At 37.4% G+C, this 16,266-nt stretch overlaps 3 protein-coding genes across 7 annotated transcripts in view; 1 reads left to right on the top strand and 2 right to left on the bottom strand.

Annotated features, from left to right (window-relative positions):
- Nucleotides 1-452, bottom strand: part of LOC107565703 (CCR4-NOT transcription complex subunit 7-like) — a 5,637-nt gene extending 5,185 nt beyond the window's left edge. The window contains exon 1 of the mRNA XM_016250963.1: nucleotides 420-452. Within this exon, the coding sequence (XP_016106449.1) occupies nucleotides 420-452 (33 nt within the window). The remainder of the gene's footprint in view (nucleotides 1-419) is intronic.
- A 1,242-nt stretch (nucleotides 453-1,694) lies between these two features.
- Nucleotides 1,695-16,266, bottom strand: part of LOC107565722 (myotubularin-related protein 7-like) — a 29,231-nt gene continuing 14,659 nt past the window's right edge. Inside the window, exons 3-17 of one of the 3 annotated variants that reach the window (XM_016250987.1) lie at nucleotides 11,631-11,717; nucleotides 9,426-9,479; nucleotides 8,933-9,055; nucleotides 8,651-8,813; nucleotides 8,330-8,487; nucleotides 8,115-8,243; nucleotides 6,714-6,848; nucleotides 6,499-6,631; nucleotides 5,328-5,437; nucleotides 5,126-5,251; nucleotides 4,095-4,144; nucleotides 3,803-4,003; nucleotides 3,539-3,673; nucleotides 3,209-3,335; nucleotides 1,695-2,688 (exon numbers count right to left, since the gene is read on the bottom strand). In XM_016250987.1, coding sequence (XP_016106473.1) covers nucleotides 2,341-2,688; nucleotides 3,209-3,335; nucleotides 3,539-3,673; nucleotides 3,803-4,003; nucleotides 4,095-4,144; nucleotides 5,126-5,251; nucleotides 5,328-5,437; nucleotides 6,499-6,631; nucleotides 6,714-6,848; nucleotides 8,115-8,243; nucleotides 8,330-8,487; nucleotides 8,651-8,813; nucleotides 8,933-9,055; nucleotides 9,426-9,479; nucleotides 11,631-11,678 — 2,040 coding nt within the window. In that variant the 5' untranslated portion in view covers nucleotides 11,679-11,717 and the 3' untranslated portion in view covers nucleotides 1,695-2,340. Of the gene's footprint in view, nucleotides 2,689-3,208; nucleotides 3,336-3,538; nucleotides 3,674-3,802; nucleotides 4,004-4,094; nucleotides 4,145-5,125; nucleotides 5,252-5,327; nucleotides 5,438-6,498; nucleotides 6,632-6,713; nucleotides 6,849-8,114; nucleotides 8,244-8,329; nucleotides 8,488-8,650; nucleotides 8,814-8,932; nucleotides 9,056-9,425; nucleotides 9,681-11,630; nucleotides 11,854-16,266 lie in introns of those variants that run through there. The other 2 variants (XM_016250986.1, XM_016250988.1) reach the window with 2 other exon arrangements.
- slc7a2 (solute carrier family 7 member 2) overlaps nucleotides 14,637-16,266 on the top strand; it is a 14,282-nt gene continuing 12,652 nt past the window's right edge. For 2 of the 3 annotated variants that reach the window (XM_016250989.1, XM_016250990.1), the window contains exon 1: nucleotides 14,637-14,971. The gene's annotated coding sequence lies outside the window, so the exon portion shown is untranslated. The remainder of the gene's footprint in view (nucleotides 14,972-16,266) is intronic. The other variant, XM_016250992.1, reaches the window with a different exon arrangement.

Below are 16,266 nucleotides of genomic sequence, written 5' to 3' on the forward strand. Positions count from 1 at the left end.
GATAAGTTTTTTTTTTTTGGCAGTCTTTTGATGGTTTTGAGTTTATGTTGGGTGCTCCCAAACTGAATGCCTATATATATATATATATATATATATATATATATATAACATCACCATACAAAGCTCTCCTGTTAAAGCATGACCAAACTTTATTTTTTATTTCCAAATTTTGTACTGTTTATTTTTGCACCAAATTGTCTTCTCTAAAATGGTCAATAACAGGTCCACATATATTTTCAAATATGCATTCATCTATGGTTTGTGGATAATTCTTCTGTCGTGGCCTGGCTGGTTGACTTTGATGAATAAATCATTAGTCGTTTGTTTACTGACTTCAAACTAGATATTAGACTAGTTCATCCTTATCACTCCAGACAGCATCGTGAGGGACTGTAAACAGAGGAGAGAGATTGCCATACTTCATCTGCTTCCACTTTAGTCTTAGTAAACATGACTACTCATCTACTAGTCTTGCTTCATGACAGCATTGAAAGGACAATGATTCAGACATACTCATATCACGCCCCAAAAAAACCTGTTGTACTGGGACTAAACATTACAACAAGTGCCAGATGAGACAAAACCATCACAGGCTAACAGAAGCAGCATTCAATATGCCAAACAAAAGAAGTGGGAAGATTGGTCGTGTGCCAAAAACATGCTTGTAAACATACATGTCCACTGCAGTGCCTTTCTAACCTATTATAATGCGTTGTTTTATACGTCCATAAGCTATTAAATGTCCAAATCATTTATTGTAGGTTGACATGTTAGCAGCACTAGCTAGCACAACATCTGCTAAACAACTAAAACAAACCCCGCAAACGTCCTGAAATCATGCCTACAGACAGCTTTGGTAAACAATCCCTCGTGTAAGATGTGAATGAGGCTGTTTGGTGTCGACGTGAGTGTTTATTTGTGTATGTGGCTAGTGTTAGCTAGTAGCCTAGCCACAAAAGTTTGTCCTGTTATTATGATCAAAGTTCACTTTTTCTGTCAGGACTTACCTTTCCTCAAACAAGGCAGTTACACTTAAAGCGTACACTGCTTCTGTAATACAAAATCGCCTTGTTTAGAAAGGGCTGGGACCTTGCTATTTACTTTTATATAGTTTTATTGGGCTAACACCGATATCAACAACCAGCTGCCACCTCTGAACTACATCACAGCGCTCCAGCGCGACGTCGACGCGTGACCTTTGAACACCTTGTGGGATTTTACGTTCATAAACGAATACCTGTTTTATTTTCAAGGTGACGTTTATATGTATTCTTTGAAGAACTCGAAACATTTGATTGCTTGTAAGACCCTTCTTTGGTGTTATATTATTATAATACAGTTTAGAACGTTTCAGAATTCCATATATGTAACCCTCTTAGAATGTTTTGTTTGTATCTTTGCCTGTAAAACTTGTGTTCTTGGTTACAATTTAATATATATATATATATATATATATATTGGGATAAACACAATAATGTCATATTCACATAGATGTGATTACATTGCCCCAACACCCCCAAAACAATTACCAAAAATAAAATAAAATAAAAAATGAAATAAAATAAATCACAACCACCTGGTGATTTGATAAAACTAGATCAGTCAAATTCAAGAAATGTTTGTTTCTTGTAATGTTGCCTTTATTTTAAAGTAGATCAACATTACACACCTTGACAAAGGGAGAGGTTAAGACATGATAATAGGTGAGAATTGTCTCCATTATTCCTTCAAAATCATTTAAGAGAACATTCATTTCCTAAATGTGTATTTTATTATTTTTGCTGCATTAAATGGAAGATATTGTATTTGGTCTGGTTTCTTTTGGTTCCGTGCATGTGCCAGGCTCAGTTTAAAGCGCACGACTTATACAATATGCACCAACATTATAGTTTTAGTAGTTGTACGCTATCCAAACTATCGAAGGACCGACCAAATCTGCTAAGTAATAAATAGCTTTAAATAAGTAAACGTTACTTCTAAAGCACACATAAAGAAATGTAAACATCATTAATTTCACAACAAACTGAATTTTCATGTATTCATGTTATTGTACATAAAGTGCAAAAAAACTAAGATCAGATCGTTTATTGCACACAAGTATTTAATTCTCGAAAGAATTCATGCCAATGAGAAATTATAAATATATACTAGAATAAAACATAACTCTTTATATATCTGTATTCCACATTCAGACAGAAAGACATGCTTCTGTAACGCCAGACACATGAGACATGTCCACATTGTCCAATATCTTTGCATAATTTGAAATACCCACACTCCTATCTTGCTCACATACAGTAGATGCTATAGCTTGTTCTTCTTGCAAACTGTTGTATTTGTTCACGCTCTGTTGGGGCCAGTCTCATCTGAGTCAGGATCCTTCACGCTGTCCTCACTTGGCAAGGACTCTTCACCAGAAGAATGGGAGCTGAAATCTGCCACTCCTGACTCCTGGTCACTATTGTCAGCATCAGAGCTTTTTGTTTGGTCTCCAAACAGGCAAAGCTCTGCGCTTTCTCTCTCTCCTTGTTGTAAGGTGAAAACATTTGGAGCACCACCTATGTAATCCTGAGGAGTATTGGCTAGGCTTGTATCTAAAGGTAACGACCAAAGGGCCTGCTTGCTGTCCAATACACCCTTTTGCATGTAAAGGGTTTTTGCACGCTCCTTATCCAAAACAGCCATTTTCTGCAAGCGGAAAATACGTGATCACTGAAGTTAAAAAGAAAGACTTTGTGTAGATGAAAATTCTGCATTTGTAGAACACGCATATTTAAAGGAACAGTTCATCAAAAAATGAAAGGTTTCTGAAAAGTTACTCAATCTCCGAGTTTGTTTCTTCATCTATACAGATTTGGAGAAATTCAGCTTTACCCCTCTGTAGCGAATACGTGGCATCAGAATGAGATCGTGGATTATTGTGAAGTTTTAATCAGCTGTTTGGCCTCTCCTTCTGACGGCACCCATTCACTGCAGAGGATCCACTGGTGAGCAAGTGATGTAAATTTCTCCAAATCCGTTTCAATAAAAAAAACTAAAACAAAAACAAACTCATCTACTTCTTGGATGGCCTGAGGGTGAGTACATTTTTAATTTTGGGTGAACTATTACTTTAAGTAAACATGATGATCCGATTTAAAACAGATTCAAAGCAAATTATAAAAACCAATGAAGAATAAACATTGTAGGCAAATATCTGGCATTTTACCTGCTCATAGAGAGCCAGCTCTTCCTCAAGTTTTTGCGTTTCCTCTTTTACAGTCATCAGACAATCTAGCTCAGACTGACGTGGGTGCAACTCACGGTCAAAGCGATTATACAGCCTTCTCCAGTATCTAAACACGGAAAAGACAAAAATTTTTTGCAGTTAAACAAACATAAACACCATATATCAGTTACTCTGTAATAGCTGTATTGACTTAAAGATAGATGGATACTTAGGACTAAAGAGACAAATTATGCATGAGAAAGAGAATCAAACTATCAGCTTATTTTTTATAGAGGAGAAGAAAAAACTATTTAACATGTTTTGACATACTTAAAACAGTAGGGGGCAGTACTAGGCCTTAGAAGTCCCTGATTCTGGCTCTGATCAGGTTTGAACAGAGGGTTCATGAAATCCAGCTTCTTCTCCCATAAATGAAGCCATACGGAATGAGCTTTCTCTTTGATGCTACAGAAAAAAACACATGCAATAAAACATGCTCAACACATGCAGAGAATACTGACATCCGCAGTACCATCAATTTTAACAACAAATTAAGTTTTGTCATTCATTTCATCAAATAAACAGGACAATTACCACAGATCTTTCCTCTCCTTCTGGCTGTTACAAATGAAGTTGCCATAATGACAGGAGTAGATGTGGATGTGGATGCTGATCAGAAACTTCTCATTGTACTCAAAAGCACAGGGAAACTGTTCCATAAGCTGCCATACACATTCCAGGAACTGGTCTATGACAGGTGACACTTCCTTTGCCTCTCCAATGAGATGACCGCATCTGAAATGCCATAAAGTAAATTACATTTAGAATGAGCACTTTTGAGTTAATACATCAGAAAACCTCTGTAAATGATATGATGGAAGCCAACCTGTGTGAAAACATATGTCCAAAAGAAACCCAGTCTTTCTCAATCAGCACCTGCACATAAAATAAAACAGGATTTTACTTAAAATACCATTCAAATTAAAGATTGGTAAGATTGTTTTTTAAAAGAAATTAATACTTTTACTCAGCAAGGATGAATTAAATAGCTCAAAGGTGTCAGTAAAGACATTCATAATCAAATAAATACTGTTCTTTTGAACTTTCTATTCACCAAAAATCAACATAAAATAAAAATAAATGTTTATAGCGCACCAAATCAGCATTTTTGAATGATTTCTGAAGGATCATGTGACACTGAAGACTGGAGTAATGATGCTGGTGTGCAGAAGAGGCTTCTTTTAAAAAACATTAAGAAATCCTAACAACCCCAAACAGTACTTGTGAAATGTTTAAAGGTAAAATGTCAATTTCAGATGTTAAGATACTTCATATCCCAGTTTAATAAGCAGAGACAACTATAAGTATGTAATTTGTAAGCTCACTTCCTCAAAAAGTGCAAACACTGACACTATCACAACATTGATCTATTTGTTTTGAGCATCCTGATCATCTTGCTTAGTTGATCAATAAAAGGCAGGAACTGCTTGAAAACAAGTAATAATTGTATTAGATCTGTTTAGTGACGCATGCACATTAAACGACACACTTCATCTTTGTAAATGGGTCTCAAAATCATTCTATGCATCTGCACATACTGTACCTTCTGCTACCAGTGTATAAGGAAATGAGACTGAATTCCCAGACAGAACTAATCTGTGCAAGAAAGTAGGTTCTTCTTTTTATGTTGACCCCATATGAGGGTAAATTTCAAAGTAGTAAGAGATGATTTTTCAAACTGAGCCTGGCTATTGAATGAAACCTCTCCGGCAGAGAACCAGCCAGAGTCGATCCGTACAATTAAATGAGTAAGACCCACACTGGCAGCATGTCAGTTAGGCATCTTCTTACACTGTGAACTCGGTGACTTTTGGAGTAAAGTTTACAAGCTGTACTCTGTAGCCTGTTCTCATTTACCATCAGCCCCTTGAGGGTCCTGTAGTAAGGATCCAGAAGCACACTGGCCACAGAGCACACCTGAGCCGTTCTATCCCAGCCATCAGAACAATGAACCAAGACGCTGACCCCTTCCTCTGCCACGGCCTGTGTACGTGAGAACATGAAATCAGTTCCAGAGCACCCATGCATGGGTTGAAGAACTCTCAAAGAGATCTTTTACCTTAGATATGAAGAGTCCCGCCTCCATGATTGATTTTATGTGTCTCAACCAGTCTGAATTTTCAAGCCCCGTTAGAAATTCTCCCATGGAGGGAGAATGCAGTGCCGAAACTAAAAAAAACGACAACAGACATTTTGAGAAGATCCAGACAAATTCCTTGCTAAAGTTAAGTTTATATATACTATGATGAAAACCAGGAGCTTTATTGAGAATTTACAATAGGGAACTGATGTGAGGAATATTTTTGGATATCCGTAGTTTAGAGACCTCTTCTTTAAAGTGCTCAATATTTACTTTGGCTTTGCAAAGAAAGCTGGTGACTCATATGTAGCGTCCTCGGCGAGTGTCCTCTTTATTTATGTTACTTAAAATATGCATAACTGATAAATTGGCTTGATGACAGTCCTGTCTTATGGCTCATTAGTTATCATGACAACCAAAATAATTTGTATTTCTAAAAGTGGCATTGTTTCTTTTTTTCTCCAAACCAACATAAACATTTCTTGTGAGCACTGAAAGTTTTGATATGCCGACAGTTGAAATGTGAAAAGTGTATTTAAGGGCTGGTGACGTCCCATGAGAAAGCTCCAGATGAGGGCTCAAGCCAATATACTGACAAACCCGGTCACTCTTGGTGGCAGAGACCAAACTAACTTTACAGTACTTCAAGGAAACTGCCATTCTAGGAAGAATCAAGCGTGTTGTAATGAGATCTCAAATAGCCACAGAGTCTCTGCTGGAAGGGTAATCTCTGATTATTCAACCAGATGACTCCCTAGTGTTTTTTGGGTCAAAATGCTATCACACCCAGTACCGCTATTATTTCTTCAACACTGGAAGATTTCATTCTCACGCCCTCCTTTTCTCAATCAGGGCAAAAGGGTCTCCAATCGTTAAGTCAACAAAACAAAAATAGGCGAGGAATAAAAGCCAGATGGATTCAAAGCACCCCTACTACACAATCTGCTTGGCCAAGAAACGCTCCTGCGGTACAATCAATGGTTCATTGCAGAATTTCTTTATAATTGACAATAAAAAGCTAAGTGGTCTAAATTCTTGGTTTTTTAAATGCACTATGGGAAGATCTCCTAAAAAACGGAAGGGGAAGGATTTACTACAGTGGCTTATAAGGTGAAATTTATTTTCTCACTTAATAAGCTGGAGACAATACCCTCTATGAGTTTCTGCTGACTGTTCCTCATCACATGGATGTTTTCAATGCCAATGAACTGGAACTTAATGTTGCAGTAGTTGTCCTCATTTTCGTAGCCTTTGCCCGCAGCTCGGTTCGCCATTGCATTTAGCTGGAAAAACATGAGAGTCTTACATAAAGAGTCTTTCATGTGTAATTCTGCTATCTGGTCCACTGATATTAAGTGGACTGACCTTGGGTCTTGTGTCCACAACATACATGAATCTGCTGCCAGGATTAGACTTCATGATGGCCTGCAGCATTTGCTCGTCCTCCAGGCAGCGAGCACTGAAGCCAGAAAGAGGCTGACTGCTGCGACATATCGTGGCCTAAAAAAAAAGACATCACATGAGTAGGTGTTAGCATAAGTTGGCATCCTGTGGTGTCATGTTTTATTTTTAAGACACCATTAATGGTCCTTGTTCATTAGGTACCCTAGACAAGATAAGGCACGACAAATAAGTGTCGGACAAAATAGTTTAGTGGTACAGTGTTTCTTTAGTGTGAAAGTGGTGTAAAATGAAAAGAAACATTTTCCAATTATCTAGTAAAATTGTGCACCGTACAGTCTCAAAATAGTTCCCAGCCTGGCTCGATAAATACATTCAGCTTTTTGTACAAATGGGAAAGAGGAAAGCATTTAAAAAAAAGAAAGAAAGTATTTTAATTTAATTATTAAAATGTATAAAATATATTTCTTAATTTAAATCACTGCAAAAAAATCTAAATGATATTTGAATAATTTCCTATAAAATAGATTCTGCTCAATCTACTAAAAATGCATTCATACAGCCTCAGAGTAATTCCCAGACTGATCCTGTCACGCTCGATTAATAAATTAAACTTAAAGAACAGAAGATCACACTGTTCTCTCTGTGGAATGGGCATTTCATGAGAATTTGGCCCTGGCCTCATAAAACTCTAAAGGCTGATCTTGCAATATTACATTTTTAGACACCGTTCTAATCATATTTTGGGGTTAACGAACCATGAACGGGGGAGATATTAAACTATAACTGACCCCTTTGGGCATCACCAGCATGATCCTTATGTAGAAGTCACACACAAGTTTCTCCATGTGGTTTGAATTCATGTGTCCAAAAGAAAACACAAAACTCCAAGGGGAATATTTGACCTCAATGAAATGAAATGTCTTTTAACAGATTGCCGAACCCAAGAGGGTGCAGAAGGAGCTAGACCTTGCTTTTAAAATATCCACTGCTGTAAATCCCAATGCACGCATATACTGCATGACACATTTAGTATCTTGTCATGGTAAATGTCCTACAACTCAATGTTGAACTGACTGTAAGTTTGCGCTGTGAAAAGCTGGAGTAGTCTGCACATATTTTGTAATCAAGCTGGAGTTTAATGCAAAATCAAGCTGCATCCCATTTATGGTTCATCAGAAATAAGGTATTTTTATATATAAGAACACTGTGTTCTTGAAACTTGAACTCCTCAATCCAATGACAAAATATTTGGCAGGCAAGGACATATAAAGGACAGGACAAAATTCTCCACAGCCTCATTAAAAGAGGCAAGTGAATACTACGACTGCAGAGAGAATGTGCCAGATGTGCAACCAGACTCACATGGTTTTCCTTGCAGTAGTATGACAACGTGGGAAATCGACCTCTGCTACGAAACTTCGAGCTTCCTACGATGACAGGTAAGGTGACGGATTTAGGCACAAACAAGTCAGCTGGGTAAGTATCACACACCTGTGTTACAAGGAGAAAATTTAAAAACAAGCACTTACATAGTAAATAGATTGTGTTTACATAGTGATGGTTGGTGATATACTAACTCTGTACTCTCGGTTGATTGGGTTGACATGCCATAGCTTATTTGGAAGTCCCATTCGACTGTACTCAGCCTTCAGATCTAAAAAGTCCCATGAGTGCTCCCTTTCAGCTTTGTCAACATTGGGATTGAAGGAAAAACAATACAACTCCTCATATTTTTCTGCAAGACAGAAAACAAAATCATGACAGCAATGTCCTGGCACACAGAAATCATTTCAACTTAATTACTTTTGAAAATTGTATTAAATGCACAAATGCTGCAATGGTATTGTAATCACAGTATATTCCTAAAACAATGCCAAAATGCATGCTAGGTGACCCACCTGGCCTGGAGAGACGTGAGAGTGAAATGTAAACATCGTGGCAGTCGCTCTCTTGAGGAATGATAAACCGTATGACCTGAAAGTTCTTGCAGATGATTAATAAAGGGTATCCGCTCTGAGATGCTTTATGCTTTACAACATTACACACTAAACTGTGAAGAACCTGTGAAAAACGAACATAAAGTGTCAGCTATTGTGCTTATAAAAAAGAAAACGAACAAATCAGTACATATTTAGAGCACAGAAATACAATGACAATGACATACCGACAATGTCACTTACCCACAGATCATTTCTGTCCTCAGAACCTTTCCCTACAAAGATAGTGTGTGTGGCTGTTAGGTAGAGTGTGCCCACTTGAGTTCTTCGAGAAGAACTTCTGTCCACTAACCGGACATGTTCAACCTGTAATATATAACCAAGGTAATTAGATAACATTTGTATTAGTGATGCATCTCACAAACATATTATAGTGGCCTGAAATGATACTGCAGTGCATGTTTTAATGATCTGCGATCAAATAGCAAAACCTAAAATTGAATATGGCTTTTGAGTCATTTTCTTTAAATTATAACTAATAAACTATAACACATGTTGGCCCTTGTATTTTTATCCTTGCACATTAGTCTCATTGACTGTGTTGAATCCATTGAATTAATCTATTTACAAGTAATACAACGTCAAGTTACTAATGTTGAGCATGTGGAAGGAATGCATGGAGATGTGAGTTACAAAAGGCAAAGATTGTATCATTGTATGGATGCTGGACATTTACCTTTGGCATTCTGATGTGTTCCATCTCTGACCACCACACCTCTGGCGCGTGCAGCTTATCGGGGTACAGAAATACTTCTTAGTGTCATGCTGAACGAGTGATATTGTGTTAATTCAAACACAATAATATCTGAAGAATTGTTAGAAACGCTGAGCTGCTTTGAATCCTGGTTGATACGGTTACATATGGCTCCTCCCGTCATCTGTAGTGATTCATTGTTAGGTCTCTGTGCCGCGCTGAGCGAGCTTGAGGTCTCTGCAGAGCAAAAGTGGGCGTTCCTGAATCTGTGGGCGTTTTCAAACTGTAGGGTGTTTCTCGATCACGCAATCAAAATGACCTTCCTTACCTAACCCCACCCCTAAACCTACCGTCACTATAACGTCAGCCAATCAGGAACCATGATTTAAAAACGCCCCAATCTGGTAACCCCCATTACTTTCCTGCAGAGACCTATACTTGCGCTGACCGCTGCTGGGTCCTAAAGCCGAAGAATTTGGTGGTGTAAGCTAATTAGCAAATTGTCTTTACGCCAAAAGTATAATGGTATTCGTGTGAATATATAGCGTATGGATGCCGTTTTCTTAATCTAATTAAATTATGTTTTACTCCAGTGAATATTTAGGTGATGTTTAAAGTCCTGGATAGAAAAAAAAAAGTCATTGCTGTTGCCCAGAAAAGAAAGATACACCTTGACTTGTATGTGGGGTTGACACACTGACTAAGGGTAAAAGCAATCTAGTTGCACAAGAGATGTTTTTAAGTCTTTGGAAACATAATGTTTAGATAGAAATTGTCAGTTATGCCGTTTTCTTAATCTAATTAAATTATGTTTTACTCCAGTGAATATTTAGGTGATGTTTAAAGTCCTGGATAGAAAAAAAAAGTCATTGCTGTTGCCCAGAAAAGAAAGATACACCTTGACTTGTATGTGGGGTTGACACACTGACTAAGGGTAAAAGCAATCTAGTTGCACAAGAGATGTTTTTAAGTCTTTGGAAACATCATGTTTAGATAGAAATTGTCAGTTACTTTGTCTGTTTTTGCCAGTGAAAATAGTTCTAAAGCCACAACCAAACCACAACACCCAACAATATTTGTTTCTTCTTTTTTCTTTCTTTTTTTCTTTTCTTTTTTTTTGTTGCTAAATGAATAAGGGTTTTTGAACAAATGACTTATTCACTATTGTATCAATTAGATTTAAAAATACCTATGTAGGCTCTATGCACATGCTGTGCTGTGTGTTCACATATATATTTGTATATGTATAATTTTTTTTTAAAAAGCTCCTATGATATTTTTAAGGATTACTTTTAGATATGTCATCAAGGCCAAAACAATTATACTTTAGCTCTGGTGACATTATCGTGATGCTCTCTCTCTCTCTTTTTTTGTTTTGTTTTTGTTTTTGTGGTGGCTGGGACCAGTGCAAGTGTTGACCTATTGTTTGAAATGCATAATGCACATGCAAGCAAATATGTGAATCAGATCGCCTTAAGAATTAAGTTTAGTTTTCATATAAACAGAATCTGAAATTGGATTGGATTTATTTGGATTGAAGAAAATTAGTGCATGTAATAAAATGTCATAACTTAAGACCCTAAGTGACATTTTGGTTTCACTTTTCTACAGTGGAAGGAAGCAGAGATGCGTCATCCATCTTTTTTTACAGTCTATGGTCACTACTTACTAGCGTAATGATGTAACTTGCAAAAAGTCACTGGAGTCACTGACAAATCCCCACAGCACAAGCACAGTGATACAAAAGTATTGTTGACTGATATATCAGCACACTGTGGATTATGTGGATTACGTATTGTTGGGCTTGAAACCACTGAGCAAAGATTACATGACTCAATCATGACGCTTAACCAGGATCAAACATCATTATGACCTTGAACAGTTAACCTTGGGGCAGTTTCCCACAGGACCACTGTGCTGAAGAGGATTAGGCAAATTGAGCTCTTTTGTAATAAAACAGGCATTAAGTAGATCTTGCAATACACATAGGTGATCATTTCAGCCTTCACATTGGTATTCAATATAGACAAGATTATGGGCATTAACAAAGGTTCCTGGCTCAGTATGTCACTTCACTGCATAAGGTAATATTCATATTCCCTTCTATTGCGCTTACTAAAATGCACTTACCGGTATGGTACCAAATAATGCTTTCTTAATTTAAAAATAAAGTTTTTGTCATCTTACCTTCACCAGATTCTCCTTAGGAAATGCAGTGATGTCATAGATGATCATTTTCCCATGCCGATGCTCAGTTTAACAGATCAGACTTGTCTAGATATTCAAGAGTCAGCACAGTATCATTCAAGTCTAGACTTATAGTCTTCTGGTAACTGCTGTGAGTTTCAGTGAAGCACAGGATCATTATTGGTCTCATTCCTTCAATCAGGCTGAATATTTTAAAGATGGCTCTTTTTGTCCTTTAATGGAGGATGGTTAACAGGTAACTAAACTCTAAGGACTCCACCGTTGGTGCGTCATCAAAACTAAAGCAAGCACAAAGTGACGCTCATTGCATAAAAGTTATTTGTTCTCATAGATAAAGAGGGAGAGAGGGCAGTTCATCTTCGTAACAGCTGCATGCGTTTTGCAGCAATGACACTGCATGAAACTAAAATGGATTGCACAGAAGTTTTCTGATTTGCATCCTTATATTCTTATCTGCAGCCATTAGCTTGGACTGTCCTCATGTCTTCCCACTAATAATTGACTTGAACATTTCCTGGTGACAGCTCTGTTAAGTGGTGTGGAGTGTCACTATGACAAACAGTTTCAGCACTGCTGTATAGCGGTGTTGACATTAGAACCAATATTTAACTGTGGTCATGTGTGTGACATTGGCAATCTAGTAAATCAGTGAGGTCGGCCTGTCCTGAGAGACAGAGGAAAACATATTTTAGAAAACCCCTCACTCATTTTGGGAAAAATTGGTTGTATGACCTGAAATGAACGTGCAGTTGAAAAAAATTTGCAGTTCAACCGGTTTCTTCCCATTTCTCAAGGAATCTTGTCTTCCTTTGTTTTCTCTACTGTGTAGGACTACATTGGCAGATGAATGCAGCTGTTCTTTGGACTTGATTTTATGCCTGAAAAGGCCTCTGGGTTTTAGACCACCAGTGAGAGAAGTTCACCAGTGCCCATTCAGTAGTTTTTTATGCAATATAAAGGCTGTTAAAGTGAAATGGACCTACAGGTTCGGTTCTAATGATACACATCTTATGATGTTTCAAAAGTTATTTTAGCAAGTAATTGCATCAGGTTTTAAATGTAATTTCTTTTGATTCATGTCAGGTCTGTCTTTACCTGACTGTGCCAGCACTGGCAAATGTGTTATACCACATTCCCTGAATTTCTGTAAAGCAGTCTGTTCTGCTGTTTCCCTGGATAGTGTATGAATGTTTGCAATGGTGGCTCTTACCCATCCATTCAGGGTGGCATTTGCTTTCACTGTATTGTTCAGAAAGATAAAGGGCACGGAATGGACACAGCCTTACAACTGATGATGAACGGATGAAGAAAAACAAAACAGCCCGGCACATGCTAGAGCAGAGCAACTGACGAATGAGTTTCATTGCACCACACAGTTTCAGAAACTTTCACCATTTCTACATAGAAGGTGAGTAAATAACATGAAAGATGGAATTAAATATTGTAAGTACACATATTTTCATGTTAGGTTAATTCTTTTCCACTTGCCTTTAGTAATAATAGCAAGCACATCCATATCCCTCTTATTTGATGATCTTACTAACCATTATCTTTTTCTATTTTGGTACATTTTTTAAAAGCATTTTCATTATCACTATTCACATTGTCTTGGCTAAGTACAGATGCAATAGATAGACATATTTGACTGTTAAGCTTGTGTCTTGCAGATCTGTTTTTTAATAGTTTTTAAGCTATGTGGACTATTTTGCAGCATCGTGCTGCTTTTTAAGCGTCTCACGCATGAGCCCAGCATTTTTTATTTTTAAGATGCCTTGTGAAGTACATACGAAAATGAAATGTACTCACCCGCAGGTCATCCAAGATGCAGATGAGTTTGTTTCTTTATTGGAACAGATTTGGAGAAAAGTAGCATTACATCACTTGATCACCAGTAGATCATCTGCAGTGAATGGGTGCCGTCAGAATGAGAGTTCAAATTGCTAATAAAAGCATCACAATAATCCACAACTCCCAGTCCATTAATTGACGGCTTGTGAGTTGAAAAGCTGTTGTAGGAAACAAATCCATTATTAAGGCATTTTAACTTTAAAGTGTCACCAAAAATGCAGGTTCCTAAACCATAATAATGCTTCTAATGGTCTGTTTTCATATATTGTATACTTCTCTCCTGATTCAGACAAGACGACTTTTTCACTGGGGAGTGCAATGTTATGTACAGGAATCAGTGGTTAGAGGTTAAAAACATCACACAGCTTGTGGATTACTTACATTCCTTGTGGATTATTGTGATGTTTTTATCAGCTGTTTGCACTCTCATTCTGACGGCACCCATTCACTGCAGAGGATACATTGATGGGCAAGTGATGTAATGCAAAATTTCTCCAAATCTCTTCTGAATAAGAAACAAACTCATCTACATCTTGGATGGCCTGAAGGTGAGCCAATTTTAATGTTTGGGTGAACTAATGCAAAAAATTAATTTTGAGACCCTGCTTTCATTTTCCTTTACCCTGACTAAGGTCTATGGTAACTTGATCTTTAGTTCTGCTCTGCTCTTTACATTTAGTTACTAGGTCCACAAATTTGACAAAAACTTTCTTGTTTAAGAATATGTGTTCACCATTTCTGTAACTGGACTTGACTCTGTTACTAAAATTCAGCCATGAGTGACAATTACCTCGGTCTCTCAGATTTGTTATCACTAGTTCTGGAGAGGCCAATTGACCCAGTATCCAGCTCATGGGCTTATAAATAAGGGAAACATTCATCCATTAAAGCTCTTTACATTTGACAGACCTCTTTGTCCAATCATGTCCATGCTTTTAGCAACTCTTCCGCACTGCACTGGGCAAACAGATCTGTCTGTCTCAATGTTTGTCAATGTCAATTGCTTAACCATTTATCAGTGGTCAATAAGTGCACTGACAGCTGGGACTTACTCGGCCATGAGTTAAAAAAAAAAAAACATGTTCAGAATAAATCAGGTAGCATTATTAAAATTGTTTTTTTTGGAATAAGAGAGACCTGGTTGAATAGGAAAATTAGCATTGCCTCCCTCTGTGTGAAGTGTCTCTCCTCCTCTTTGGCCAGACCAGCCCTCCTCGTGGGGGGCAGGGCAAGTTAAAGCAAACCAGAACAGAGTAAAGTAGGCAGTAAAACTAATGCGGTTGTGGGCTGACATGTCATTTGAGCTTGAGGAAGGAAGGGGCAAACTTTGGAAGGACTGAGCCTGTGAGCTTTTTAAAGAAATCAGTGGAGATCCCTGAGAGGTGTGTGTGTGTGTGTGTGTGTGTTTGCATGAAACCGTAAGACATTACGTCCATAAGGCAATTCTACAGCTGCCAGTCTCTCATCAGGTGGTAAGTTTTAGTTTTTGTGTTTATGCAAATACATAATTGTAAATCATTTCTATTTGATCACATGCATTTACACACACTCAAATACTTTTAGCAGATCCATTGAAAACATGTCATTTTAAAGCAGACTAATGTATAAATGTTAATCTATGACCATTGCATGTGCAAAGTCTGTCTGTACTCCTTACTGTAGTAATGATATCCACTCACTCATTACAGTAAGACATAATACAATCTGGCCCACCTATAAAATATGCTATACTGTAACTGAGCTGCAGAGTTGCTTGTCAAGTTTAGCATGATGAGCCCTCACAGCTACAGCCTCATGCATGTCAATCTGCTCTGCCTGTGGGATTTCTTAACACCTTTCACAGGTTGTATGCAGACACAGTGTAATGCTAATGCTCAGCAATTTGGTCACACTCACACCACAATGTGCCAAATCATTTGTAAAATATCTGTTTTGTGTGTAAAAGAAGTTCTTTAGAAAGTAACTTCACTGCAGCTTTGGTCTGCAACTTCATTTACATGCAAAAAGAGACTGGAAACCGAATCTCTAAAACTGTTCTGTATAGCCTACTATTTGTTTGTGGGCGTTTAGATAAAATATGTATTCTACCATTCAAAAGTTTGGGGTTAAGATTTTTATAATGTTTTTGAAAGAGGTTTCCTATGATCACCAAGGCTGCAAAATTACAAAAATACAGTGAAACAGAAATTGTTTTCATTCTCATATGCTGATTTACTGCTCAATTATTAATAATGGTTCTTAATCAGAGGCGGACAGTAACTAAGTACATTTACTTGAGTATTGTACTTAAGTACACTTTTTGAGTATCTGTACTTTACTTGAGTATTATTTTTTCTGGAAATGTATGACTTTAACTTCAATACATTTGAAAGCCAAATATTGTACGTTTCACTCCACTACATTTCCATCAAGGTCCTCGAAGTAGAAAGTCATTAGCAGCTTTGAAAGTCAGTGGGTGATTTTTTTCTTCTCTAAAAACGGTCTTTTTTTCACAGTTTATCAGTAATCCCTCTTGGGGCAACAAGAAGAGATTTCCCAGCATTTTTTGAGCACTGACCAGTTCCAAATGTGATATTTATTTACAACAATTCAATAATAAGAAGTTAATATTGTGGTATATGTTAGAAACAATATTGTCTGATTTTGCTAAATTGTGTACGTGAAAATATTACCTATAAAGCCACAGAAGAACTGTTGTAGCAGCACTGCACAGACCATTCTGTGTATGACATCAAAGTACAGCGAGAGCGATTAGACAGCATTTTTT

Source organism: Sinocyclocheilus grahami, unplaced genomic scaffold (genome assembly GCF_001515645.1).
Source record: "Sinocyclocheilus grahami isolate Dianchi unplaced genomic scaffold, SAMN03320097.WGS_v1.1 scaffold1020.1, whole genome shotgun sequence".
Taxonomy (NCBI): domain Eukaryota; kingdom Metazoa; phylum Chordata; class Actinopteri; order Cypriniformes; family Cyprinidae; genus Sinocyclocheilus; species Sinocyclocheilus grahami.